The sequence below is a fragment of the Nycticebus coucang genome, chromosome 11 (genome assembly GCF_027406575.1).
Source record: "Nycticebus coucang isolate mNycCou1 chromosome 11, mNycCou1.pri, whole genome shotgun sequence".
NCBI lineage: Eukaryota > Metazoa > Chordata > Mammalia > Primates > Lorisidae > Nycticebus > Nycticebus coucang.
In genome coordinates, this window is record NC_069790.1 from 58,979,256 (window position 1) to 59,006,798 (window position 27,543).

General features: G+C 37.9%; 1 protein-coding gene across 2 annotated transcripts in view; it reads left to right on the top strand.

Annotated features, from left to right (window-relative positions):
* KRIT1 (KRIT1 ankyrin repeat containing) overlaps positions 1–15,006 on the top strand; it is a 43,712-nt gene extending 28,706 nt beyond the window's left edge. For both annotated transcript variants that reach the window (XM_053608660.1, XM_053608659.1), the window contains exons 13-17: positions 25–191; positions 1,618–1,705; positions 2,173–2,379; positions 13,768–13,884; positions 14,522–15,006. In XM_053608660.1, coding sequence (XP_053464635.1) covers positions 25–191; positions 1,618–1,705; positions 2,173–2,379; positions 13,768–13,884; positions 14,522–14,590 — 648 coding nt within the window. In that variant the 3' untranslated portion in view covers positions 14,591–15,006. The remainder of the gene's footprint in view (positions 1–24; positions 192–1,617; positions 1,706–2,172; positions 2,380–13,767; positions 13,885–14,521) is intronic.
* The last annotated feature ends 12,537 nt before the right edge of the window (positions 15,007–27,543 follow it).

Consider the following 27,543-nt stretch of genomic DNA (forward strand, 5'->3'; position numbering starts at 1 on the left):
AATAAATTATACTTTCTCTTCTAGATTGAAGACCCACTAGCAATTCTTATTCTTTTTGATGAAGCCAGATATAATTTATTGAAGGGTTTTTATACCGCTCCTGATGCCAAATTGATAACATTGGCAAGTCTTCTGTTACAAATAGTTTACGGAAATTATGAGAGTAAAAAACACAAGCAAGGTTTTCTAAAGTAAGTGCTTAATTCATTGCATGGTCCTGTGCTATGTTTAAGATTCTTTTTAACCAAGGGAGCTTAAAAATGTTATTCAAATTATTTACACTTGGCCGGGTGCCATGGCTTATGCCTATAATCCTAGCACTTTTAGGTGGATGGATTGCCTGAGCTCACAGGTTCAAGACCAGCGTGACCTCCTCTCTAAAAATAGTTGGGTGTTGTGGTGGGTGCCTGGAGGAGGCTGAGGCAAGAGGATCGCTGGAGCCCAAGAGTTTGACAGCACTCTACCAAGGGCAACAAAATGAGACTCTTGTCTCCAAAAAATAATAATAGCAGGACGGCGCCTGTGGCTCAGTCGGTAAGGCGCCGGCCCCATATACTGAGGGTGGCGGGTTCAAACCCGGCCCCAGCCAAACTGCAACCAAAAAATAGCCGGGCGTTGTGGCGGGTGCCTGTAGTCCCAGCTACTCGGGAGGTTGAGGCAAGAGAATCGCTTAAGCCCAGGAGTTGGAGGTTGCTGTGAGCTGTGTGAAGCCACGGCACTCTACCAAGGGCCATAAAGTGAGACTCTGTCTCTACAAAAAAAAAATAATAATAATAATAATAATAAATAAAATTATTTACACATAACATTGGTTTGGAATTGAATAATACAAAACATGGACTGAGGGGGAAAAAACTATAATAGTAAAGCATTCTTAAAAGGTATAGTCCCCAAAGTTATTTTTCTTATATTTGACTATAGTTTGATATACTTTATATTTTTTCTTTAACTTTTTTTTTTTGAGATAGAGTCTCAAGCTGTTGCCCTGGGTAGAGTGCTGTGGCATCACAGCTCACAGCAACCTCTAAACTCTTGGACTCAAGCTATTCTCTTGGCTCAGCTTCCTAAGTACCTGGGACTACAGGTGCCCGCCACAACGCCCAGCTAGTTTTTTGTTGCAGTTGTCATTTTTGTTTAGCTGGCCCAGCCTGGGTTCTAACCCACTAGTCTGGTGCATGCGGCTGACATTATAACCACTGTCTACAGGCACCAAGCTAACTTATATTTCTTTATGATATGTTTACGTAAGTTGACTGAAACCTGGCTTGTATAAATAGTAAAAATGTTTTATAAGGCAGATATATTTAAGAATCCCACCATGAAAACTAGTTTCATGTTCGGTGTTTCAGAGAAAACACAGAGTTTAGCACATTTATAATTTGCTTATTTGTAGTTTTCAATTTTCAGAAACATTTTCTGGTATTGAAAGAAAAAACATTTCTCTAAATTGATAGTTAAGATTGTGGCTTTTTGCTAAAAATTTTTAGAGTTCTCTGATATTTTAAAGCATAGTAGTTTTTAGTTTATGTTACGTAAAGCCATATATGACAGAATGATTATTGTACTTTAGCTATTAAAGATGATTTATTTAAAGGATGTTGGCATGTGTGCTTACAGTGAAGAAAATCTAAAATCCATTGTACCTGTTACCAAACTGAAAAGTAAGGCACCTCACTGGACAAATCGAATACTTCATGAATACAAGGTAAGCTAAATAATAGAAATAAACAGACATTTTATAGCCTAATTGAAATTTTGTTAGTGTATTAATATTTTAAATATAGGTACATTACATTTATAGTCATGAAATCAAAAATGGATCTTCTTGGTCACAAGGTCTGAAATTGAAAGCAGTTAAGATATTTTTACTGAATACCTTCTGTATGCTGAGTACCTTCTATGTGCTGAATGCTGTGGTAAGGGCTAAAGATAGTTCGACATAAGATACTATCCCTACCCAAAGGCACTTAAAACAGAATAGACAATATTTTTAGATCTTGATTTTTTTAAATATTCAAGAGAAAAAGTACTCTTAATACAATGTGCCATAATTTTATTCTTCTGTGGGGCATCCTTGATTTTAGAAACTGTTTAATACACCTATGTGGACTATCAAAGATACGTTCTTTTTACACATCTCTTTTATTTTTATTTTACTGTATTTGTTTTTAGAATCTTAGTACAAGTGAGGGTATCAGTAAAGAAATGCATCACCTTCAGCGCATGTTCTTACAGAATTGTTGGGAAATTCCTACATATGGAGCAGCATTTTTCACAGGACAGATATTTACAAAGGCAAGTCCCAGCAATCATAAAGTCATCCCTGTGTATGTAGGAGTGAATATAAAAGGACTTCATCTCCTCAACATGGAAACTAAGGTACATTTTTAGCTATTTTTGACCATTCATACTGTATACTATCTAAAGGAACAATGCCAGCCTACATGAAGAATCTAGAAGTAGCATATATAGAAAACTGTTCATTGCAACTTCATTCTTCAGAGATGAGGGGGAAATCTAAGTGATTATTAGTAAGCGATTAACGTATTACATTTCTATTTTGGAATATCCTTTAGCCATGCAAAAGAATAAAGAATATTTTTGTGCAGAATGATCTCCAAGATATATTTAATGAAAAAGCAAGGTGCTGGGCGGCGCCTGTGGCTCAGTCGGTAAGGCGCCGGCCCCATATACCGAGGGTGGCGGGTTTAAACCCAGCCCCGGCCAAACTGCAACCAAAAAATAGCCGGGCGTTGTGGCGGGCGCCTGTAGTCCCAGCTACTCGGGAGGCTGAGGCAAGAGAATTGCTTAAGCCCAGGAGTTGGAGGTTGCTGTGAGCTGTGTGAGGCCATGTCACTCTACTGAGGGCCATAAAGTGAGACTCTGTCTCTACAAAAAAAAAAAAAAAAAAAGCAAGGTGCTAAAACATATGCAGTGTGCTATCATTTGTATAAAAATAGAAGGAAGTGAAGTCTATCTTTACATAAATACATGTTACTTCTCCATGGATAAAATACTAGAAGCCTTTAGAGAAGGGAACCAGGTAACTGGGAACAGCAGTTAGGATGGAGACTTTTCACTATATACCTGTCTTAGCCAACCAGTCTACTACAAAGTACTGTAGACTGGTTGGCTTATAGATAAAAGAGGTTTATTTCTCACAGTCTAGAAGCTCAAAATTTGACATCAGAGCACAGTATGGTCAGGTTCTGGTGTGGGCCTTGTTGATTGCAGACTGCTAACATCACATGACAGAAGGAATGAGAGAGTCTCTGGGGTTTATGTTAGAAAGGCACCAATCCTATTCATGAGGGCTCCACCCTCATGACATAATTGCCTCCCAAAGACCCCCTCTCTTAATACCTTCACATTGGTAGTTATGATTTCAACATACCAATTTGAGGAGTAGGGACAAACAGTCTGTAACAGTGCCATTTCATACCTTAATTGGTTTAACTGTGTGATTACATTACCTGTTTGAAACATCAATTAATTTGAAATTAAAAAATAAAGATTAAAAAGGGAGAAATATGTGACACAAAGGCTTTAGTTTAAAAATTAGAATTAGAAGGGCGGTGCCTGTGGCTCAGTCGGTAAGGCGCCAGCCCCATATACCGAGGGTGGCGGGTTCAAACCCGGCCCAAGCCGAACTGCAACGAAAAAATAGCCGGGCGTTGTGGCGGGCGCCTGTAGTCCCAGCTACTCGGGAGGCTGAGGCAAGAGAATCGCTTAAGCCCAGGAGTTGGAGGTTGCTGTGAGCTGTGTGATGCCACGGCACTCTACCGAGGGCCATAAAGTGAGACTCTTGTCTCTACAAAAAAAAAAAAATTAGAATTAGAACTTTTTGCATAGAAGGATGAGTGTGCAAAAGATTGTGAATATCTACCAGAATCCTTCAAAGCTTTTTTTTTCTTTTTTTTTTATTATTAAATCATAGCTGTGTACATTAATGCAATCGTGGGGTACAATGTACTGGATTTATATACAATTTGAAGTATTTTCATCTAACTGGTTAACATAGCCTTCACGATATTTTCTTAGTTATTGTGTTAAGACATTTATATTCTACATTTAGTAAATTTTACATGTACCCTTGTAAGATGGACCATAGGTGTGATCCCACCAATTACCCTCCCTTCACCCATCCTACCCCTTCCCATCCCTATCCCCTTTCCCCATATCCTTTCATATGAAAGCTATAACTTGGTTTCATAGTGGGGCTGAATACATTGGATACTTTTTCTTCCATTCTTGAGATACTTTGCTAAGAAGAATATGTAGACATGTAAGAGGTAAAGTCTCCATCTTTCTTTAAGGCTGCATAATATTCCATGGTATATGTATACCACAATTTATTAATCCATTCTTTGGTCAGCGGGCACTTGGGCTTCTTCCATGATTTAGCAATTATGAATTGGGCTGCAATAAACATTATGATACAGATATCTTTGTTATAAAGTGATTTTTGGGCTTCTGGATATATACCTAGTAGAGGAATTGTAGGATGGAATGGCAGGTCTATTTTTAGATCCCTAAGTGTTCTCCAAACATCTTTCCAAAAGGAACATATTAGTTTGCATTCCCACCAGCAGTGTAGAAGTGTTCCCTTTTCTCCACATCCACGCCAACATCTCTGGTTTTGGGACTTGGTGATGTGGGCTAATCTTAGATGATATCTCAGAGTAGTTTTGATTTGCATTTCTCTGATGGTTAAGGCTGATGAACATTTTTTCATATGTCTGTAGGCCATACACCTGTCTTCTTCAGAGAAGTTTCTCTTCAAGTCCCTTGCCCACCCTGAGATGACATCACTTGTTCTTTCCTTGCTAATGCGTTTGAGTTCTCTGTGGATTCTGGTTATTAAACCTTTGTCGTAGACATAACTTGCAAATATCTTCTCCCTTTCTGAGGGCTGTCTGCTTGGTTTACTTACTGTATTCTTGGCTGTACAGAAGGTTAAAAAGTAGTGGAGACAATGGGCAACCTTGCCTGGTTCCTTATCTGAGTGGAAATGATTTCAGTTTAACTCCATTCAATACGATATTGGCTGTGGGTTTGCTGTAGATGGCCTCTATCAATTTAAATCTTTTTTTTGGTTTGTTATTGTTATTGGTTTTTATATGACATTTTAAATTGACACATGATAATTGTATATATACGTATGAGTTACATGGAATATTTTGGTACATGTTATAATGTGTAAAGATCATTTCAGGGTATTTAGCTATTCATTACCACAAACATTTATCATTTTTTTATGTTAGAAACACTTCACTTCTTCTGGCTATTTTGAAATATACAATATAGCACTAATATAATCCAGTTCAGGGGTAGAGGGGAGAGGACATTTGGCAGGAGAGAGGGCATGAGGCAGGATCTCACCAAATGTGCACATTGTTAGGGTGTATAACATGCCTCCTGGGTGAGGGTCTCTTCTACAAATGGAACTTTACCCTGGAAGTGAGAATAATGTAACCTAAAATTTATACCCTCATATGAATCTGAAAAAATAAAAAAATACTAATAAAACAAAAATTCTTGAGCACATAGATGCTAATGTAATAAGTACCTCTAAAATAAATATTTTAAACAGGAAAAAACACACAAAGGTCATTATTGTTATTATCTATATTCACCCTACTATACTATCATACCCTTGAATTTATTCCCTCTGTCTAACTGTATGTTTGTATCCATTAACCAGCCTTTCTTTTTTTTTTTTTTTTTTTTTTTTTGTAGAGACAGAGTTTCACTGTACCGCCCTCGGTAGAGTGCCATGGCGTGACACAGCTCACAGCAACCTCTAACTCTTGGGCTTACGCAATTCTCTTGCCTCAGCCTCCCAAGCAGCTGGGACTACAGGCGCCCGCCACAACGCCCGGCTATTTTTGGTTGCAGTTTGGCCGGGGCTGGGCTTGAACCCGCCACCCTCGGCATATGGGGCCGGCGCCCTACTCACTGAGCCACAGGCGCTGCCCCTAACCAGCCTTTCTTTATCCACCCCCCCAACACTTCCCAGCCTCTAGTAAATATCATTCTACTCTACCTCCCTGAGATCTTATTGCTTTGCCTTGCAATCTCATAAATGTAGAAAAATGTTTGATCGCAGATATAATAAAAATTCCAGTTAAGCATGTGATGAGTTTTTCAAGCCTATGTTTAGGGGGAGAAAGGTGTTAAGTTTCTTTTCTTTCTTTTTTATTTTATTTTATTTTTTTGATATTTGTTTTTCTATGCATGGCTTATTTCACTTAACACAAATGACCTCAGTTTCATCCATGTTGCTGCAAATGACAAGGTTTCGGTCTTTTCTGTGGCTTAATAATATTTTGTGTGTATATACCACATTTTCTTTATCCATTCATCCACTGATGGACACTTAAGTTGATTCTTTATCTTTGCTGTTGTGAATAGTGCTACAGTACACATGGGGGTGCAGGGATCCCTTAGATATACTGATTTCCTTTTCTTTGGATAAAAACCCAATAGTGAGATTGCTGAATCAAATGGTAGTTCTGTTTTTAGTTTTTTGTGCAAATTCCATACCATTTTTTCTTTTTTTTTTTTTTTTTTTTTTTGTAGTTTTTGGCCGGGGCCAGGTTTGAACCTGCCACCTCCGCTATATGGGGCCGGCACCCTACTCCTTTGAGCCACAGGCGCTGCCCCATACCATTTTTTCATAATGGCTGCAGTAATTTACATTCCCATCAACAATGTGTAAAAGTTTCCTTTTCTCCATATCCTTACCAGCATTTGTTTTGTGTATGTGTTGTTATTGTTTGGTCTTCATGATAAAAGCCATTCTACTTGAGATTATATATCATTGTGGTTTTGACTTGCATTTTCCTGTTGATAAATGATGTTGAGCATGTTTGCATATACTTGTTGGTCATTTGTATGTCTTCTTTTGAAAAATGACTATTCACATCTTTTGCCCACTTTTTGATAGGATTATATGGTATTTTTTTCTGTTGTTTTTGTAATTTATTCTGGATATTAATCCCTTGTCAGATAATTAGTTTGCTATATTTTTTCCTATCCTATGGGTTGTCTTTTCTCCTATCCTACAGGTTGTCTCTTTACTCCGTTAGTTACATTTGCTATATAGAAACTTTTTAGATTAATATAGTCCGTGTGTTTTTTTTTTTTTTTTTTTTGTTACAACCATCATTGTTGTTTGGCAGGCCCGGGCTGGATTTGAACCCACCAGCTCAGGTGTATGTGGCTGGCGCCTTAGCCGCTTGAGCCACAGGTGCTGAGCCCTAGTCCCATTTATTTTTGTTCTTTTGCCTGTGTTTTTGATGTCTTAGCCATAAAATTCTTTGCCTATGCTAATGCCCTGAACTGTTTTCCCCTGTGTTTTTTTACTAGAAGTTTTATAGTTTTGGATCTGTGTTTAAGACTTTTTTTTTTTTTTTAAGACAGCCTCACTCTGTCATCCTGAATGGAGTGCTGTGGCATCATCATAGCTCACAGCAGCCTCATTTTCTTGAGCTCAAGAGATGCTCCTGCCTCAGCCTCCCAAGTAGCTGGGACAACAGGCACCTACCACAATGCCTAGGCTATGTGTTTAAGTTGTTAATCCATTTCGAATTGATTTCTGTAAATGGTGAGAGATAGGGGTTTAGTTTCCTTTTTTTTTCTTTTTGAGACAGAGTCTTACTATGTCACCCTCAGTCGAATGCCATGGTGTCATAGCTCACAGCAACTTCCAACTATTGGGCTTAAGCGATTCTCTTGCCTCAGCCTCCCAAGTAGCTGGTACTACAGGCGCCCACCATAACACCCGGCTATTTTTTTGTTGCAGTTGTTTAGCTGGCCCAGTCAGGGTTCAAACCCACCACCTCAGTGTATGTGGCTGGCGCCATAACCACTGTGCCTCGACGCTGAGCAGCTGAATGCAGCCATTCTTCTGCATATGGATATCTAGTTTTCTCAGCACCACTTATTGAAGAGAATGTCCTTTCCCCAGCGTATGTTTTTGGCACATTTGACTATAAATACATGGATTTGTTTCTGGATTCTGTTCCATTGATCTCTGTATCTATTTTTATATCAATATCACGCTATTTTGGTTACTCTAGCTTTGTAGTATATTTTGAAATCCGGTGGTTTGATGCCTCCAGCTTCATTCTTTATGCACAAAATTCCTTTAACTGTTGAGGATCTTTTGTAATTCCGTATGAATTTTAGGATAGTTTTTTTCTCTTTCTGATAAGAATGTCATTGGTATTTTGAAACAGATTGTACTGAATCTGTAGATTGCTTTAGGTAATATGGTCATTTTGTAATAACAATATTAATTTTTCTAATCCAGGAGGAACATGGTGGAATGTCTTCCCATTTGTTAGTGTCCACTACAAGTTCTTTTCTTAGTTTTTTGTAGTTGTCATTATAGAAGTTTTTCCCCTCCTGTGTTAAATTTATTCCTAGGTGTTTTATTTTTTTAGTAGCTGTTGTAATTGGCGTTGGTTTCTTGATTTCCTTTTTAGCTAGTTCATTATTGTTGTATAGAAATGCTACTGGTTTTTGTATGTTCATTCTATATCCTGCAACTTTACTGAATTCATTTATGAGTTTTAATAATTTTTGGTAGTCTTTAGGTTTTTCTCTATATAAGATCATGTTCTTTGAAAAGATAGACAATTTGACTTCTTTTCCAGTTTGGATGCCTTTATTTCTTTCTCTTGACTGATTTCCCTGCCTAGAATTCTGTGTTGAATAGAAATAGTGGTAAAGTGAGCATTATCATCTTCTTCCAGTTCTTAAAGGACTTTCAGCTTTTCCCCATTAAAATATGGAGTTCTAGGAGCTCAAGAGTTCGAGACCAGACTAAGGAAGAGTGTGACCCCATCTCTAAACAATAGCCAGGCATTGTGGTGTGTAGTCCCAGCTACTTGGGAGGCTGAGGCAAGAGGATCACTTGAACCCAAGAATTTGAGGTTGCTGTGAGCTATCACGTCATCACACTCTACCTAGGGGAACAAAGTGAGACTCTTGTCTCAAAAAAAAAAAAAAAAGTTAGCTGTGGGTTTGTTATATAGTCTTTATTGTGTTGATGTGTGTTCCTTCTATGTCTAATTTGCTGGAGGTTTTCATTATGAAGGAATGTTAAATTTTACCAAATGCCTTTTCTCCATCTCTTTTTTTATGAATACATAAAAATCACTTCTCCACCTCTTGAAATGATCATAAGTTTTCTGTCCTTTATGCTGTTGATGTAATGTATACATATATTGATTTGCATATGTTGAACCATACTTGCATCTCTGAGATAAATCCTACTTCACTAAGTATATTATCTTTTTGCTGTGCTATTGGGTTTAATTTGCTAGTATATTGTTGAGAATTTTTGCATCGGTCTTCATCAGGGATATTGTACTGTTTTCTTTTTTTATTGTGCTCTTGTCTAGTTTGGTATCAGGGTAATGATGGCCTTGTAAAATGAGTTAAAGAGTTCTTTTCTGTCCAATTTCTGGACTAGTTTGAGAAGAATTGGTGTTATCTCTTTATAAGTTTGGTAAAATTCAGCAATGAAGCCTTCTGGTCTTGGGGTTTTCTTTGTTGAGAGACTTTTTATCACTGATTCGGTGTCATTATTTGTTATTGGTTAGTTGAGGTTCTTCAATTCTTGTTGGTTCATTCTTGGTAGGTTTTATGTGTGCAGAAAATTATCTTTTTTCTAGGTTTTCCTATTTGCTGGTCTATAATTGTTCATTGTGGTCTATAATGATTTTTTGTATTTTTGTACTATCAGTTTTAATGTCTTCTTTTTCATTTTAGATTTTATTTATTTGGGTCTTCTATTTTTCCTGGTTAGTCTAGCTAGCAGTTTATTGATTTTGTTTATGTTTTCAAAACCCCAATTTTTGGTTTTGTTGATCTTTCCTTTTTCAAGTTTCTATTTCATTTAGCTCTGGCCTGGTTTTTATTTCTTTTCTTCTCATTTAGGGTTTGGTTTGTTCTTGTTTTTCTAGTTCCTTGAGGTACATTATTAAACTATTCATTTCAAATCTTTCTGGGTTTTGTGATGTAGAAATTTATTGTTATAAACGTCCCTCTTAGGTGGTGCCTGTGGCTCAAGGAGTAGGGCACCAGCCCCATATACTGGAGGTGGCGAGTTCAAACCTGGCCCCGGCCACAAAAAAAAAAAAAAACTTCCCTCTTAGCATTCTTAGATTTTGCTACATTCCATAAATTTTTGTGTGTGTGTTTTTATTTTCATTTATTTCAAGAAATGTTTTTATTTCCTTTTTAATTTCTTCATTGACCCAATGATTGTTCAGGAACACATCGTTTGTTATTACTAACTTGAGGTCATCTTCATATATCAACATATTTTACTATGCTGTTAGATATACCTGTGGGTGGAGATAGAGAATACCTACAGACAAAGAAGAGAATAGTGTCTGATTTCAGTAATTGACCTGAAGCTTGATTTCTGAAGTCTATATAGTCAGCTTGCTTTTGTTCATTTCCCTACTATTTCTATTAGAACTATTTTCTTCACACAAAAAATGATGTAATGTATACATGTATTGATTTGCATATGATTTGCTGATTATTAGTTTGTAACAACTTTCAATTGCTACAGGAAATGAAGGAGAAATGTCCCAAACCCATTTCAAAAAATTTTTTCATTCCTGAAATTTTTCATTCAGGTCATTTTGTACCAGCATCTACAAATCCTTTTTCATAGAACTGGATGGTGATGCTGTGGATGTAATACTGTACCATTTCTCCAAGCTGTATTTTGTTTGACTTCTAATAGCATTGCAAGTTTAGACAACAATACAAAGTTTTACATAGTAGTGAAATGATAGCAATATCTTTATAACATCTCATATTATGAATAATGTTCTGGTCAAGAGTTGAATAAGGGAGATAGCAGAAGGAAGACAGAAGGATGTTAGTAATATTTTTGAACAGTCTGCTCTTTCAGGATAAGAGGCTCAATTTCTAGAGCGATAAATAAAAATGCTATCCTTGGGTATATAAAAAGATGATTGAACCTGAGGGTAAACATTTTCTGTCCATGCAGTCATTACCTTGTGCCCTGTAAGGCACTGATAAATTTGTGGCACCTTTGAAAACTCTAAGCTGATTACATATTCCAGCCATCAAATGTGTGAATAAGCAGCTTGTCTTTGCCTTAGATTCACCAAGATCTACCTGGATTGCATTTGGTAAGCTTTGCTAAAATGGAGTAAACACATTCACCTGCAAAAATACCTCCATTTACATTTAAACTCTAAATGGGATATATTACCCTCAGAACAAATTCTCAAGAAAAGCCATAAGAGATAGCTGTGGCTTTTTTGTTATTAATTCCTTTTACTTTCTAGGTCTATTTCTCTTTGAAATAATCAGAGTTGTTCATCAGAAAACATAGCTAGTCAATTATATATGCTTGTCAGAGACTTTTCTGTTCTACTTACATAAAATAATAAACACTATGGGTAGATGAATGCATGGTGTTGCAACTTGGCATTTCACTACCGGGAGTGTGTTGCAGTCTTCACAACTGAATTGTACTTGTTGTTATGTCTTTGACCTTACTGGTACCACTACAACACTCAGGCAATAGATTATCCTTTGCTGAGGTCAGTTTATGTTGACCATAATGTCCTTCTGAAGTGAAACTGGATTGTTTAAACACCCATGTAGTACCATTCTACATGACCATTTGTCAACATCACTATTTCATTTGTCTCCTGGTCACCTGTGTGCTACTTCTGATTCTGTGAGTTTTCCTTTTCTGCCCTTAACTATCCTTCTCAACTATTTCTCTTGTGATTTTTTTACTTCCCTCATTAAGTATCTTGCCCATTGTAGGTTTTACCTTCTAATGAGAGCTGCTTTTTCCTTCAAGAGCAGAGTGATTACTTAAAACCACCATGTGGATGTGGACTCTTTGGCTCTTCCTTTCCATTCATCTATTTCCTTTGTTTGTGTTTCTCAAGAATTCCTTCCTCACTACATATTGTTATTTAACAACTGAACTTTTAACTGTGGGCTCAGTACTTTTGTTGGAAATCTGACCTCCATATAATTGAGGAGTTCCTATTCTACACCTATTTTTTTTTGTATATAAAACTGTTTTGAGACCTTATTAATGGATTATTTTCCTTTTTAACAAAAGAAATTTCAAGTGAATGATCCCCAGAATAGGTGGTTTAAAGTATCTTGTCTCAATGTTTTAGTCTGTACCTTGGTAAGTAATTAATTTAGCATCTCCTGTATCCTATGTATAAAGTTGTAGTGGTATTGTATAATATGAATGTAGATAGCTGATTTTTAAATAAGGATGTTATTAGTTTTCCATTATACATAATATATGCTCATATAAATTGATTATAGTCTTTCATTTACAGAACCTCACTTGTTTCTTTTTCTTTCTTTTTTTTTGAGACAAGAGTTTTATTTTGTCGCCCTCAGTAGAGTGCTGAGGCATCACAGCTCACAGCAACCTCCAACTCCTGGGCTTAGGTGATTCTCTTGCCTCAGCCTCCCCAGTAGCTGGGACTACAGGTGCCCACCACAACACCCAGCCATTTCTTTGCTGCAGTTTGGCTGGGGCCGGGTTCGAACCCGCCACCCTCGGTGTATGGGGCCGGCGCCCTACCTATTGACTCACAGGCACCACCCTACAGAACCTCACTTTAAAAATGTCCTCACCCATTATCTTTTTAGCGTATCTATAGTTTATTATTTACTGTCAGTATCGTAAGAATTGCTGTTTAGAGAAGCTTATGTTGCTGAACATGTATTTTGAAGAATGGCATTTCTTTGTATATGTCTACACAAAGAATAGGGCAAAAAAATAAGAGTTTCTGCTAGGAGAAAATTTAAGAATATCTCAAATACCTACTTAAATACAGCATTATGTTAGGAAAGTATAGGAATAGGTTACTCTAATATTTCTTTCTTCTTCTTTTTTTTTTAGAAACAGAGTCTCACTTTATTGCCCTCAGGTGCTGTGGCATCACAGCTCACAGCAACCTCCAACTCCTGGGCTTAGGTGATTCTCTTGCCTTAGCCTCCCGAGTAACTGGGACTACAGGTGCCCGCCACAATGCCCGGCTATTTTTGTTGTTGTTGTTGCAGTTTGGCCGGGGCTTCGTTCAAAAACCGCCACCCTCGGTATATGGGACCAGCACCCTACCCACTGAGCCACAGGCGCCGCCCTTCCTAATATTTCTTTTTAAATAGTTCTGTTAATTTTATAAAGGGTACATTATTAATTTTTGAAGTTATATTTATTTTTATAATAAATATATCAGTGTGTATATTTTCAGTGGAATGAATTGTTTAAAATAAAAATCAGCAGGTTGCCCCATTACTTAACTTTCAGATCTGAAAGTACTATATGAGTATTTGAAAGAAAGATATTGAATATTTAGACAAGATCATAGGAGACAAGAAATAAAGAAGAAAGAAACTAAGTTAAACAGTTTAGCCTGTAGAAAGTAAAACACTGTGGTACACTGCAATTTCCTAAAAATCACTGATACAATGAGAATCTTGAAAAATTTTTGTCAATCTTATACAAGGAATATCGTTGCTCAACACAGTCTTCTGACAGTCTGCTGATCCTATGTGGTTCTGGACAGCAGACTGTATGAGACTGGTGTAGACACTTTGAATAAGCTTTATTATAACATTCAAAACAATTATATTTAGACCTGAATAGATAAATGTAAATAGTAGGAAATAGGTGGTATTTTAATACATACTTCAATATAACGATTTCTTATTGTGTTGCAGGCTTTACTCATCAGTCTTAAGTATGGTTGCTTTATGTGGCAATTAGGAGATGCCGATACTTGTTTTCAGATCCATAGTATGGAAAATAAAATGAGCTTTATAGTACATACAAAACAGGTAAATATCTATTATTTTGTATTTCTAATTTGAACTATTGTATTAGTAAGGTTATTTCTTTTTTAAAAAGTGACATAGTCCAGCAGTGGATAGGGTGCCGACCACATACAAGGCTAGCGGGTTTGAACCCGGTCCAGGCCAGCTAAAACAACGATAGCTACAACAAAAAAAACAGCCCGTCGTTGTGGCAGGAGAGTCACCTGAACCCAAGAATTTGAGGTTGCTGTGAGCTGTGACATCATAGCACCCTACCCAGGGCAACAGCTTGAGACTTTGTCTCAAAAAAAAAAAAAAGTGACATAATCCATTTAATTTTAAGGAAAGTCTTTAATATTATATGAAATTAAAATATTTAAGATGAAGGAAAAAGGCAGGCCCTACCCAAGCAAGGGAAATCAGAAATTTATCTACATTGTTGATTTTAGTTTTATAATAATTAAATACCTGTGCCATTTATTTTAATTCTGGCGAATATTCCCTGTCTCTTGTTTGAAGGTATTAAGTAATTAATTCTTCCTTCTTCTTGACCTGTATAAGCCCCTAGTTATTTATATCCAGCAGGTTGCCATATTTGCCCTTTAAACATTCTTATGTGTTTCATTTTATATTTATCACTGACGTGTATTTTACTTTGTAGGCTGGTCTTGTGGTGAAACTGTTAATGAAGCTAAATGGACAGTTAATGCCCACTGAAAGAAATTCATGAAAGGAAAGTAGCTGATACTCAAGCCACCACATTTTGTAATGCAGTTTTTTCCATGAAAGATTTCTTAAAATATTACTTTTAACAAGACATTTAGTCTCTTGTAATATATACATATACTATTACATTGTACAGAATCTGTACTTATGTTTGGTGTGTAATATGCCGATTAGTTTTATATAATATCCTCATAAGCTATTCTAATTTTTGAGAGAAACACAAAAAAATTATAGATTAATAGACCATATAATATTAGAAAAATACTAAGCTTTATAAATAGTTATTTTTGGTAAATGGAAGAGAATTTGGAGTGGAATGTGATGATATTAAAATGTAGCTTTGGTATAATTGTGTGTGTTATTTCTAAAAATGTTGAAGTCAGCATGATTTGAATAACAAAAATGTATTTTCTACTTGAACCAAATAACTCTTATTTAAAACCATTTTCTGTAATCTATAAACATATCTCAATGTGTTTTTAAAAGTCTTAGTTAAATTGTTTGTCTTATATAGGATAATCTTTCTCATAGTATAGTTCTTGAACCCCTTGTATCCTAATTCCCTGGATGCCTCTTAAAAATGAGAGCAGATGGGTGGCGCCTGTGGCTCAAGGAGTAGGGCGCCTGTCCCATATGCCGGAGGTGACGGGTTCAAACCCATCCCCAGCCAAAAACCAAAAAAAAAAAAAAAAAAATGAGAGCAGAGAGAGAGAGAGAGAAGGGGGGAGGGGGGAAGGAAGAGCAGAGAGAGGGAAGGAGGGAGGGGGTTGGGGTCTCAGTGTGTGACACATCTTGTATCTTCAATGATCCCCAACAATAAAAAAAGAAAAGATAAAAAGAAATACAAATAAATGAAAATTTCAGAGACTGACTCCAGATAAATTCAGTCAGTATCTGGAAGTAGCAGAGCCTGGAAGCTTTTCCTAAGTTTGGTTTTATTTCTTGCTTTTTTTCTGTTGAAATAATTCCAGATCCAATAAGGAATTTAGATTATTAAAGTTGAGATATTACATAAAATTGCCTGGCACATAAGCATATACATATATACATACACATTTTAAGTAACAATCTTTGTGAATTATAGTTGCATTTTTAAATACATGCTGTATTTTTTATGAGTGAACTTGGCAGTTGATTTATTGTATATTGCCTTTATATTGTAGGAAGTAGATCATGAAATATCTGATTGTTTCATTTAGGGAAGTACAAATATAGATGAGGAGAGCTAACTGGATTAATGTGCTATTTAATAAGCTAGAAACTATGGTTTTTTCAAATTAATAGACTTATGGATTCTAAATGAATTCAGAGATAAAATAGTAATATTGAGGTTGTCCTACAGATTACCAGTAAGTTTTATACATCATTATCTACTCTTTACATTAACTTCTGCTTATTTTTAATGGTGATGTGTCTAAGCCTTATTAAAAATTAAGATTATATGTTAAGTAAGGTTAATAAGAAAGGCTGATTTATCTTTGATTCTATGCTAGGCTTTTTTTTTTTTTTTGAGACCAAGATTTACTATGTCACCCTGGGTAGAGTGCTGTGGCATCATCATAGCTCACAGCACCCTCAAACTACGGGGTTCAAGCAATTTTCCTCCCTCAGCCTTTCGAGTAGCTGGGACTACAGGTGCCTGCCACCACATCTGGCTATTATTTTTTTCTATTTTTATAGAGATGGCATCTTGCTCTTGCTCAGGCTGGTCTCGAACTCCTGAGCTCAAGCAGTCTACCCATCTCAGCCTTCCGGAGTACTAGGAGATTACAGACATGAGCCACCATGCCCAGCCCTGTGCTGGGTACCTTTGATTCTACATAAACAATTTGCTGTTCAGTGTCATTCATTCCAGTGGCTTCAACTGTTACTAAATACCCTGTTGACTCCCAAACCTAGAATTTCAACATCAACTTATCTTCTGAATTCTAGATCTTTAATTTCCAAGCTCCTATTATTCTAACTTCATTTAAATAGCCTACAAAGAACTTTGGTTTCATCATAGCTTAAAACAGAATTTGTTACCGCTGTTTTATTCTCTGCTTCCACTGTATTCCCTATGTGGTTAATGGCATCATCAAATTGCATCCAGTTACTTAGCTTTGAAATCTGGGAGTGATCTTTAGACTTCCCTCTTTTCTCACCCTGCACATTCTGTTGATGAAGTCTTGTCGAATGTTGTGTGAGCCCTTTCCCTCCCTCGCTGATTGCACTGCAGTCATCCTAGTTCAAGTCCCCACTGTCCACTCTTTGGCTTTGCAGTACCTTTCTACCCTTAAGATGATCTCTATGCCCTGCCTGCCTGCCTCTTTGTTACACTAATGCCAAGTTAACCTTTCTCATCAATCTGAGTATATTATTACCCTGTGAAATCTTTCATGATTACCATTAAATGTAGAATTACATTCCAAATTCCTTGAGGCCCTTAATACACTATTGCTAACCTGCCTGTGAAGATTAATGGCTAACCACTTCTCCCATGTTTATCCTACATGCCAATACAGAGCCATCCTAACCCTGGCTCTGCAGTCACATGGAGGAATTTAATACTTTCTTTTTTTTATTTAAAATTAAAATGAGGGTACAAATGATTAGGTATGTTAGCATTTGTTAGGTAAAGTCCCTATTGCAGTTGTGCCCCTCACCCAGGAGATGTGCCATATGCCTTACATTGTGCCCATTAGGTGAGAGCACACCAACTTCCTTCCCTTTTCCTCCCTCCCCCAACTTGAATTAAATTGTGTTTTTCTCTTGTGTGGACCTGTAGTCATCCGTCTACTGTCTTCATACTAGTATTGGATATTTGCCTTTTCCCTTCTTATGATACTTTACTAAAGAGAATGTTCTCCACCTCTATCTAGGTTAACACAAAAATTATAAAGCCTCCATCTTTTTATGGCTGAATATTATTCCATGATATACATATACCATAGCTTTTTAATCCATCCATGGGTTGATAGGCCCTTGGGTTGATTCCACATCTTTTTAAAAAAAAAATTTTTTTTGAGCCTTTCGGCCGGAGACGCCATCTTCCAGTAATTCACCAAAATGACAAACACAAAGGGAAAGAGGAGAGGCACCCGATACATGTTCTCTAGGCCTTTTAGAAAACATGGAGTTGTTCCTTTGGCCACATATATGCGAATCTACAAGAAAGGTGATATTGTAGACATCAAGGGAATGGGTACTGTTCAAAAAGGCATGCCACACAAATGTTACCATGGCAAAACTGGAAGAGTTTACAATGTTACCCAGCATGCTGTTGGCATTGTTGTAAACAAACAAGTTAAGGGCAAGATCCTCGCGAAGAGGATTAATGTTCGTATTGAGCATATTAAGCACTCTAAGAGCCGAGATAGCTTCCTGAAACGGGTGAAGGAAAATGATCAGAAAAAGAAGGAAGCCAAAGAGAAAGGTACCTGGGTTCAACTGAAGCGCCAGCCTGCGCCACCCAGAGAAGCCCACTTTGTGAGAACTAACGGAAAGGAGCCTGAGCTCCTGGAACCCATTCCCTATGAATTCATGGCATAATAAGCATATAACATGGCACAAAGGAGTACTAGTGGACCCATGTTTTTAGGAGCAAGAACCTATTTATTCCCCATTAGCTCATGGCATAATATGTGTACAGCATAGCACACAGGATAACCAATAGACCCCATGTAACAGTGATACAAGGTGCTGGGACCTATTTCCCACGAATTCAAAAGTCAATTAACACTTTGTCACATTAAATGGCAAGGTGCCTCCCTGAGCTGCTGGAACCTCTTCCCCTATGAATTCATGGCATGGTAGATACAAATAATAGCATAAAAATGTTTCTTGTTCATTCACTACAAGTGTGTTTTTCCCCCCCCCCCAAAGAAGTATTAAAGCAAATTTTAATGTGTCCTAAAAAAAAAAAAAAAAAAAAAAATTTTTTTTGAGGCAGTTTCATTTTGTCACCCTGGATTGCGTACCTGGGTAACATCATAGCTCACAGAAGCCTCAAACTGCTGGGTTCAAGGGATCCTCTACTCTCAGCCTTTCTAGTAGCTGGGACTATAGCTACTAGGCTAGTTTTTCTTTTTTAGTACAGAGTGGGTCTTGCTCTTGCTCAAGCTAGTTTTGAACTCCTGAGCTCAGGTGATCCACCTGCCTTGGCCTCCCAGAGTTTTAGGATTATAGGTACAAGCCACTGTGCCCACTCTTATTCCACATGTTGATGATTGTAAATTAAGTTGTGATAAACAATCTATGTTTTTATAGATTGCAACTATCCTATGGTAAAATGATTTTTTTTCTTCTCGTATCTAGTAATAAAATAGCAGGAGCAAATGGAAGGTCTATTTTGAGTTCTTTGAGGATTCTCCATACTTCTTTCCAAAGAGACTATAATAATTTACCATCCTACCACCAGTGTAAAAGTGTTCCCTTCTGGCTCGGCGCCCATACCTCAGTGATGAGAGCGCCGGCCATACACTAGGGCCAGTGGGTTCAAACTCAGCCTGAGCCTGCTAAAAAAACAATGATGACAACAACAAAAAAATAGCTAGGCATGGTGGTGGACCCCTGTAATCCCACCTACTTGGGAGGCTGAGGTGTGAGAATCTCTTTAGCCCAAGACTGTGAGCTGTGACACCACGGCACTCTACCAAGGGTGACAACATGAGACTGTCTCAATAAAAAAAAAAAAAAAAAAGTGTTCCCTTCTCTCCACAACCATGCCAACATCTACAGAAATTGAATACATTCTAATTCAATAATTTTAGGGTGAAGCCCAAGCATTTCTGTTTTTAAAGTATCCCATGTGCTTCTGATATACATCTCAGTGTCAGAAATGTAGTTAATATCCCACTTTAACTAGGAAATAGCTGAATTTCTTTCCTTTCACAGATGGGTGAGGATACAGTGAAACCACATCAAAGAACTCCCTGCTCCCTGGAATACAGGGTACCCTTCTGGAGTTGTACACTATGGCAGCCCTATAGAGAAAGAAGAGACTGTTAAGAGTTGCATAGCTATTAAAGACTTAAAAACATATAGCATGAAAGAATCAATTTTCAAAATGAGGATTGGGAAAAAAATTGATTATTTCATTATTTGTTATGACCATAACAAACTACACATAACATTGGGTAAATTCAAACAGCTTTTAATGAATGCCTCATATGCATCAGGTATTATATATGCATTTGTAGATAAAAGATATTATACTATTTTCCTTTCCTCATTCTTTCAGTAAAATATGAGTGCATAATTATGTGCCAGGAATACAGTGGTAAGGAAAACAAAGTCCTTGCCTTCAGGGAATAAAGATGAAGGAGGGAGACAATAACTACAGAAATATGTATATAATTATAAATTCTAATTGTTAACGGTAAAAGAAAAATGTCTAAGCATAAAAAGGGAAACTTAATCTAGTCCTAGAGATCAGGAGAGGCTTCCCTGAGCAAGGATTTTTGAGTTGGCATCTGAGGTATGAGCAGGGAGTAATTAGGTAAAGACAGGTGAGCTGGAAGGGAAATGAAGGGAATGTTCTGACTCAAAGGACAGTCCTGGAGAACTGATGAGAGGGAATTTTAGTTTTCCTATGTTCAGCTAAGATGTGAACTCATTGTTTCTCCAAATTACAGCAAATGAATTTCCATTCATAAAATATAAATAAAACCTGAATAGCTAACGCTACCACATGATAAATTAGAGAAAAACTGGCTGAAGAATCAGAAGATTAAAAGTTGCCAAAATTGACCCTAGAAAAATTACAATGCTTGATAAAAATATTAACAAAGGAAAACTTCATATAGATCTTGACCAAATTTAATAGAAGAAATGCAGAAATATAATTTAGATTTTAATTTGATGCTGCAGAATGCTGAAAGTGAGAATTCATCTCTGAGCTGTTCAGTGGACCTGATTCTGTTCACCCAGCACAGTTCGCTTGTTCTGCTGAGTCAAAGGAAGAGCAAGAAACTGGGGGAGTGGAACATGAGACAGCTGGGACTCCAACATAGCATAATAGAAGCAAAGTTTATTTAAAGCAAAAGAATACATTGTATTTAAATTAAAGCATATATAAGCATAGACTTTTCCAGAAGAATGGGAATTGTCCCTGGAGAGAGAGAGGAAACACCACACAAAGGCAATACACAAGTGTAAGTATTTTCATCTCAATTCCTCCTTCATTTATGTGTAAGAATTCCCACTGGTTCCCCTAACACCTTCAGGTGTGCTATCCTGCTTTCATTGGATGTGGATTACCTCAGTTGTCACATAAATCAAATTTATTTTGTATCAATGATTATTAACTTACTTTGCTAATGATAGTATGATGGTATCTGTTAGTCTTGTTTGTAGCAATTATGGTGTTCATCCTTCTGCGATGTGGATTCTTATGGAGGGGAGTCATTGATGGCTAGAGGTCATTAGTCATAGGCTGGAAATTATATTTTGAGGGGACAGCACATACTTGGTTAACTAGGTCACACTTACCCCAAATTCCTCATTTAGCTTCAGGGCCCTTTCCAACTTTCTTGTCCAGAAGGCCATAATTCTCTTGCCACCTTCCTATAACCCTTTTAACTTCCTTTCATCCCTAATCAAGGAAGTCAGTCACAAAGACTCTAATTGGAAGAATTTAATATAAACAAAAAACTAATACTAATCAATTTCTTGCTTTACAATTTACATAGAAAAATGATTCCAAAGAAATAATATTGGTCAAGTGAACATGGAAAAACCATAAATTATTTTTGCTGCACTGTATAGAAAACTGATCAAGAAATTTTATCAGACCACATCTCTAAAAATAGCCAGGTGTTGTGGCAGCCCCTTGTACTTCCAGCTACTTGGGAGGCTGAGGCAAGAGAATCTCTTAAGCCCAAGAGTTTGAGGTTGCTGTGAGCTATGATGCAACGGTACTCTACCAAGGACGGCAAAGTGAGACTCTGTCTCAAAAATAAAAAATTTTTTTTATCAGTTTGCGTGCAAGAAGATATTATCTCTAGCCGGGCGTTGTGGCGGGCGCCTGTAGTCCCAGCTGCTCAGGAGGCTGAGGCAAGAGAATCGCTGAAGCCCAAGAGCTAGAGGTTGCTGTGAGTCCTGTGACATCATGGCACTCTACTGAAGGCAGTAAAGTGAGACTCTGTCTCCACAAAAAAAAAAAAAAAAAAAAGATATTTTCTCAACAAAAATACTTACCATCTGTGATGATATGATTGCCATTCAACATCTGTTTTCATAAACAAAGTCAGAATGTCTCTAGGCTCATGTATGTTATCTGGAGAGGCAGGGAAATGAAAGGGATTGAAAAGGCCTTAATGGATAGGGGACATACCCTGGGAGTTCTTAGAGCAAGAATACTTGAGATAAATAACTTTGGGGTATCTTAGGGAGTAGATGAGAAAACCAGTTTCAATACATTGAGCTAATTTCTATGATAAAAGGAAAATACTGGGGGTTGTTCAGGATCCAATGGCAAGGCACCCAGAGGAGAAGGAAATTAGGAATTTATTCCCCTATTATTTAAATTAAAATAATAGCTAATATTTAAAACGGTGCATTATTACTTGAAGCACTTTTAGGTCTACTAATTCATTAACTATTAACAACAGTCACTAGGAGGCAGATACTATTTCCATTTTACAGATAAGAATATTGAAGTAGAGAATTATCTTGCCAAAGAGAATTGCCTAGCTAATAAGTTGTGGAGCCGAGAGTCATATCAAAACAGTCTGGATTCAATGTGTAAGTGAATTAGAAATGTGATGTATGGTTATTATAAAAACATAAGATTTGTTTTCTATCTTAAAAAGCTTAGGAGCCAAAGTTCCTAATAAAGTGTATAAATGTTTTCTTTTTCATATATTGTATATCTTTGAATATAGTTGTATACAGAGAAGCTGTGTTACTTGTGTAAGGTCAAAAACTAGTAGTGTTGAGAGTCAGAATTCAAAATCTGACACTCTGAATTCAGACATTAGAGAAAATTAAATATTAGAAAGAGAGGTTTTAAAAAAAAAAAAAAAAAAGGGCGGCGCCTGTGGCTCAGCGGGTAGGGTGCCGGCCCCATATGCCGAGGGTGGTGGGTTCAAACCCAGCCCCGGCCAAACTGCAACAACAACAAAAAAATAGCCAGGCGTTGTGGCAGGCACCTGTAGTCTCAGCTATTTGGGAGGCTGAGTCAGGAGAATCGCCTAGGCCCAAGGATTTGGAGGTTGCTGTGAGCTGTGTGACTGACGCCACAGCACTCTACTGAGGGCGATAAGGTGAGACTCTGTCTCTACAAAAAAAAACGATCAAATCTTGAAAGAATACTATCTTTCCTGTTAATGAGGTGCCATTAGAGCCTTCATGAGTTGACTAGCTCAGATTTGCATGTTAAAAGATCACCCTGGGCCTGTCAGTGTGCAGAAAGGCTTAAAGGGGAGGTTCAGAGCAAGAAGGTATAATGTAATCCAGGCCTAATGGCAATAGGGAGAAATGCTGCTGTGTTTTGACAAAACCTCATGACCTTTTAGATAAGGGAAATTAGAGGTAAAAGTAATTAGAGTAAAAATAATTCCTCTCCTGTCCTGGGAAGCCAGGAAAATGGTACCATATACAGTAGAACATCTGTAAGTTGACCACCCAAGGAACTGTAACTGGTCAACATACCAGATGGGTGGTCAACATAAGGAGCTAAGCCTACTGTACTGATATATACATGTTGTACCTTCGGTCTGTGAAAATTAGGTTAACTGAAGGATGTGGTCAATGTAGGGAGATGGTCAACTATGGTGGTTCTACTGTACTGCCTAAGATGGGAATGGAGGAAGAAGTTTTGAAGAAATGTGTTGAGTTCTGGTACCCAAGGGACAGACAAATGGAGATCCTCAATAGACAATAGAATTAACAGGCCTGAAGCTTAAAAGACTCAAGGAGGTGGCAATAGAAATTCCAGAAAGAGAACAGAGTAAGCAGCAAACCAAAGAATGGCAACGTTTGAGAAATGGACAAAGTAGGGCAACCCAGAAAGCATCCTGTTAGAACAAGTGGATACCAGTATGGAAAAGAAATAACTTGGCACCATTCTGCATATTGTGTATCTACTTAATAAAGTTTATATGGGTGAAAATTAAATGTTAAAAGAATATTGAATGTTGCAAAGGAAAAACAGGCTAGCTTATTTTAGTGTCAGAGAACACATTCACTTGTGGATCTTTTTAAAGTGGCTAGGAGAGATTAGAGGTGTTTAAAGTACTTTTTCTTTAAAAAAAAATTTTTTTTTTTTTTGAGACAGTGTCTCTGTTACCAAGCTTAGAATGCAGGTGTCATTATAGCTCATTGCACTACTGGGTTCAAGTAATTCTTCTGCCTCAGCCTTCAGAGCTAGGACTACAGGCATGTACCACCACACCTAGTTTTTTTATTTTTTTGTAGGGAATGGGCTCTTGCTGTGTTGCCTAGGCTGGTCTCTAACTCTTGGATCCTTCTGCCTTTGCTTCCCAAAGTCCTAGGATTATAGGCATGAGCTACTACACCTGGCCTTAAAATGCTTTTTAACTGTACACTATAAAACGTCAGAAGGAAAGCAAAAGAATTGGGGGATTTGGAACAAGTGGAACTCATACATGGCTAGAAGGAATGCAGAGTGGTACATCAAAATGATTTTGGAAGCAATTTAGTAGTTTCCTAAAAAGTAAATATACACCTACTATAGGACCCAGCATTTCCTTTCCCAGGTATTTATACAAGCAACTAACACTTATGTCCAGATACGTGATACATTTAAATTTTTTTCATTTTTTTGAAACAGAATCACATTCTGTTGCCCAGGCTAGAGTGCCATGGTGACAGCCTAGCTCACAGCAACCTCAAACTCCAGAATTCAAATGATCCTCCTGCCTCAGTCTTCTTAGTAGCTGGGACTACAGGCGACCGCAACAATGCCCATCTAATTTTTCTATTTTTAGTGGAGATGGGGTCTCACTTTTGCTTGGGCTGGTCTTGAAATGCTGACTTCAACCTATTCCCTCATCCCCCTTCCTCAGTCTCTCAGAGTGTTAGGACTACAGGGATGAGCCACCACGCCTGGCCTATTATTCACCTGTAAATTGAAAATTGGGATTTGATGGTGACGGCAACTGTACCATAGGTCCATAGACAAAAACAATTTTTTTTTGTTGTGCTTTTTTTTTAATTGTTTAGGATTCATTGAGGGTACAAAGGATTAGGTTGTATTGATTGCATTTGTTAGATTAAAGTCCCTCTTATAATTGTGTTCCCTCCCCAAGAGGCGTGCTGTACACCATGATGCCCACCCCTTCCCTCCTACCCTCTTCCCAGTCTCTCTTCCCCCTACCCCTCCACCTTGTGTTAGATCATCTACTGGCTTCATGTTAGAAGTGAGTCCATTGGATTCTTGTTTCTCCATTCTTGTGATACTTTACTAAGAAGAATGTGTTCCTCCTCCATACAGGTTAATACAAAAGATGTAAAGTTTCCATCTTTTTTTTTGGCTGGGGCTGGGTTTGAACCTGCCACCTCTGGTATATGGGACCAGCACTCTACTCCTTTGAGCCACAGGTGCCACCCGTTTCCATCTTTTTTAATGGCTGGATTGTATCCCATGGTATATATATACCACAGTTTGTTAATCCATTCCTGGGCTGTGGTGGTCATTTAGGCTGTTTCCACATTTTGGCGATTGTAAATTGAGCTACAATAAACAGTCTAGTGTAAATGTCCTTATGATAAAAGGATTTTTTTTCTTCTGCCTAGTAATGTTATTATAGGATCAAATGGAAAGTCTAATTGGAGTTCTTTGAGGATTCTCCATACTTCCTTCCAAAAAGGTTGCATTAGTTTGCCACCGCACCAGCAGTGTAAAAATGTTCCCTTCTCTCCACATCCATGCCAGCATCTGTAGCTTTCAAACTTTGTAATGTGGACCCTTCTGACTGGGGTTAGGTGATATCTCAGGGTGGTTTTGAATTGCATTTCTCTAATGATCAGGGATGATGAGCATTTTTCATGTTTGTTAGCCGTTCATCTGTCTTCTTTAGAGAAGGTTCTATTTATGTCTCTTGCCCAGTGATATATGGGATTGTTGTTGATTAATTTGAGTTCTCTGTAGAGACAAAAACAATTTGAAAATAGTTGCAGGCTATGGAGAAAAAGTCTGAGAAAAGCCTGAACTTACCCTTCCTGTTAAGGCGGCTTCTCCCTGTCTCCTCATCAAGGTGGCAGTCACCAGGACCAGGACCAAGCCTCCTACTCCAAAGACACCAAAGCCCCCTGCAAAGGAAAGGGAAAGTAAGCCTTAGAGATGAGTCTGTGGGCACTAATACATTGGAAGTTTCCTATTTTTTTTTTTTATTTGTGGTTTTTGGCCAGGGCTGGGTTATGAACCCACCACCTCCCGCATATGGGACTGGTGCCCTACTCCTTGAGCCACAGGCGCCACCCGGAAGTTTCCTATTAAACTAAGAACCTCTTCAACATCACCTTGAAATGTAGAAAGAGCTATGTGTTCATTTTCCATTTTTCATCAAATAAGATAAATGAATTCCAATGACATTTTAAAATAATTTACTTTAATAATAGTAAAATTTGTATTGGTTTATAAGAATAGACACAAAGAAAGGGGCTTCAAGGGATATGGTAGAAAAACCCGGCCGGCTGAACCAGGAAATCTGAAGGGCCCATAAGAACGTGGATGTTAAGTAACCTAAGTAACCAAAGACCAATAGAAAAGTGCAATACTGCCTGGAGGCACAGAGAGGCCAATGAGATTTTCGACCTATTTCTCTTTCCTTTTTTTAAGAGACAGGGCTTTGTCGCTCTCAGTAGAGTGCTGTGGCGTCACAGCTCATAGCAACCTCCAGCTCTTGGGCTTAGGCGACTCTCTTGCCTTAGCCTCCTGAGTAGCTGGGACTATACGCGCCCACATTTTCGGCCAATTTCAAACAATATTTATACCCCTGCAGGCCTTTGCATTTCTATCTCTCTAACCTTTTCTCCTTAAGGAGAGGGACCCACTTCCAACTCTCTTTGGAAGTGCTCTAAACTTTATTTTTGTTCTTTGGAAATAAAATCTGTTACCCTGAATCTTGTGTGGGTTACTTTTGCTTTCTTTCCACACTGCTCGTGCCGCTCCAGTGTTATTTTCAGTTTCCACTCTCTTCTACTTTTGATTAACAACCCCCCCACCCCTACCCAGCCTAGCTGCCCACCCTATGCCCTGAGCAGAGTGCAATGGTGTCATATCTCACTGCAACTGAGTAATCCAACCAAGTCACCTGGGTTCAGGGACCCCAGAATCCCAACAGTTTATTCAATTTTGTTATGTTTTAGATGTTGGTATAAATAAACCAAACAAGATAACCTTTTAAGTTTTCTATTTCTCCTTTCTGAAAGCTCTGTATCAGGTTCTTAAATTACATCCTCATATCCTACAAATAATTGTTTTCTGGTGAATATTGTGTTTTAGTTATGTTAGGCTGGAAGTAAATTAGAATCTTTTTGTAACTTTGACTTGGCCTGCTATGTCTGGGTGATGAGACAAAAGGAGGTCATAATCGCCCCAGCTTTCTCACAGCACAACCACCTTTTCTGGCCCCACACTCCCCAGTACCCTTCCCAGTAACCACAAAGGCAGGCTACCCTCCAAAACTCTAAATCCTGTTGGTCTCAGAGATCCCTTTTTAAACACTGGCACAATCGCCACCTTCCTGAGCCCAGGAACAGTCTTTCCTGGCCCCCAGTCTTCAGCAGGGTTTGTGATCTGAGACCTGCCGTGTCTGAAGAATAGGCTGAGGGAACCGAAGCAAAAGGAGGTAGGACTCCGTGAAGGGGTTTGGTTGACAGTGACAAACTGGGTCTTTCGCTTCTCCACGTATGGTTTTCACCCGCCCTGTTACTGCCTGCTATTCATCCGGTTACCGGACTTCGAAATCAGACAGTAAAATAAAGCTCGAAATGTTGGACTCAGGTTGG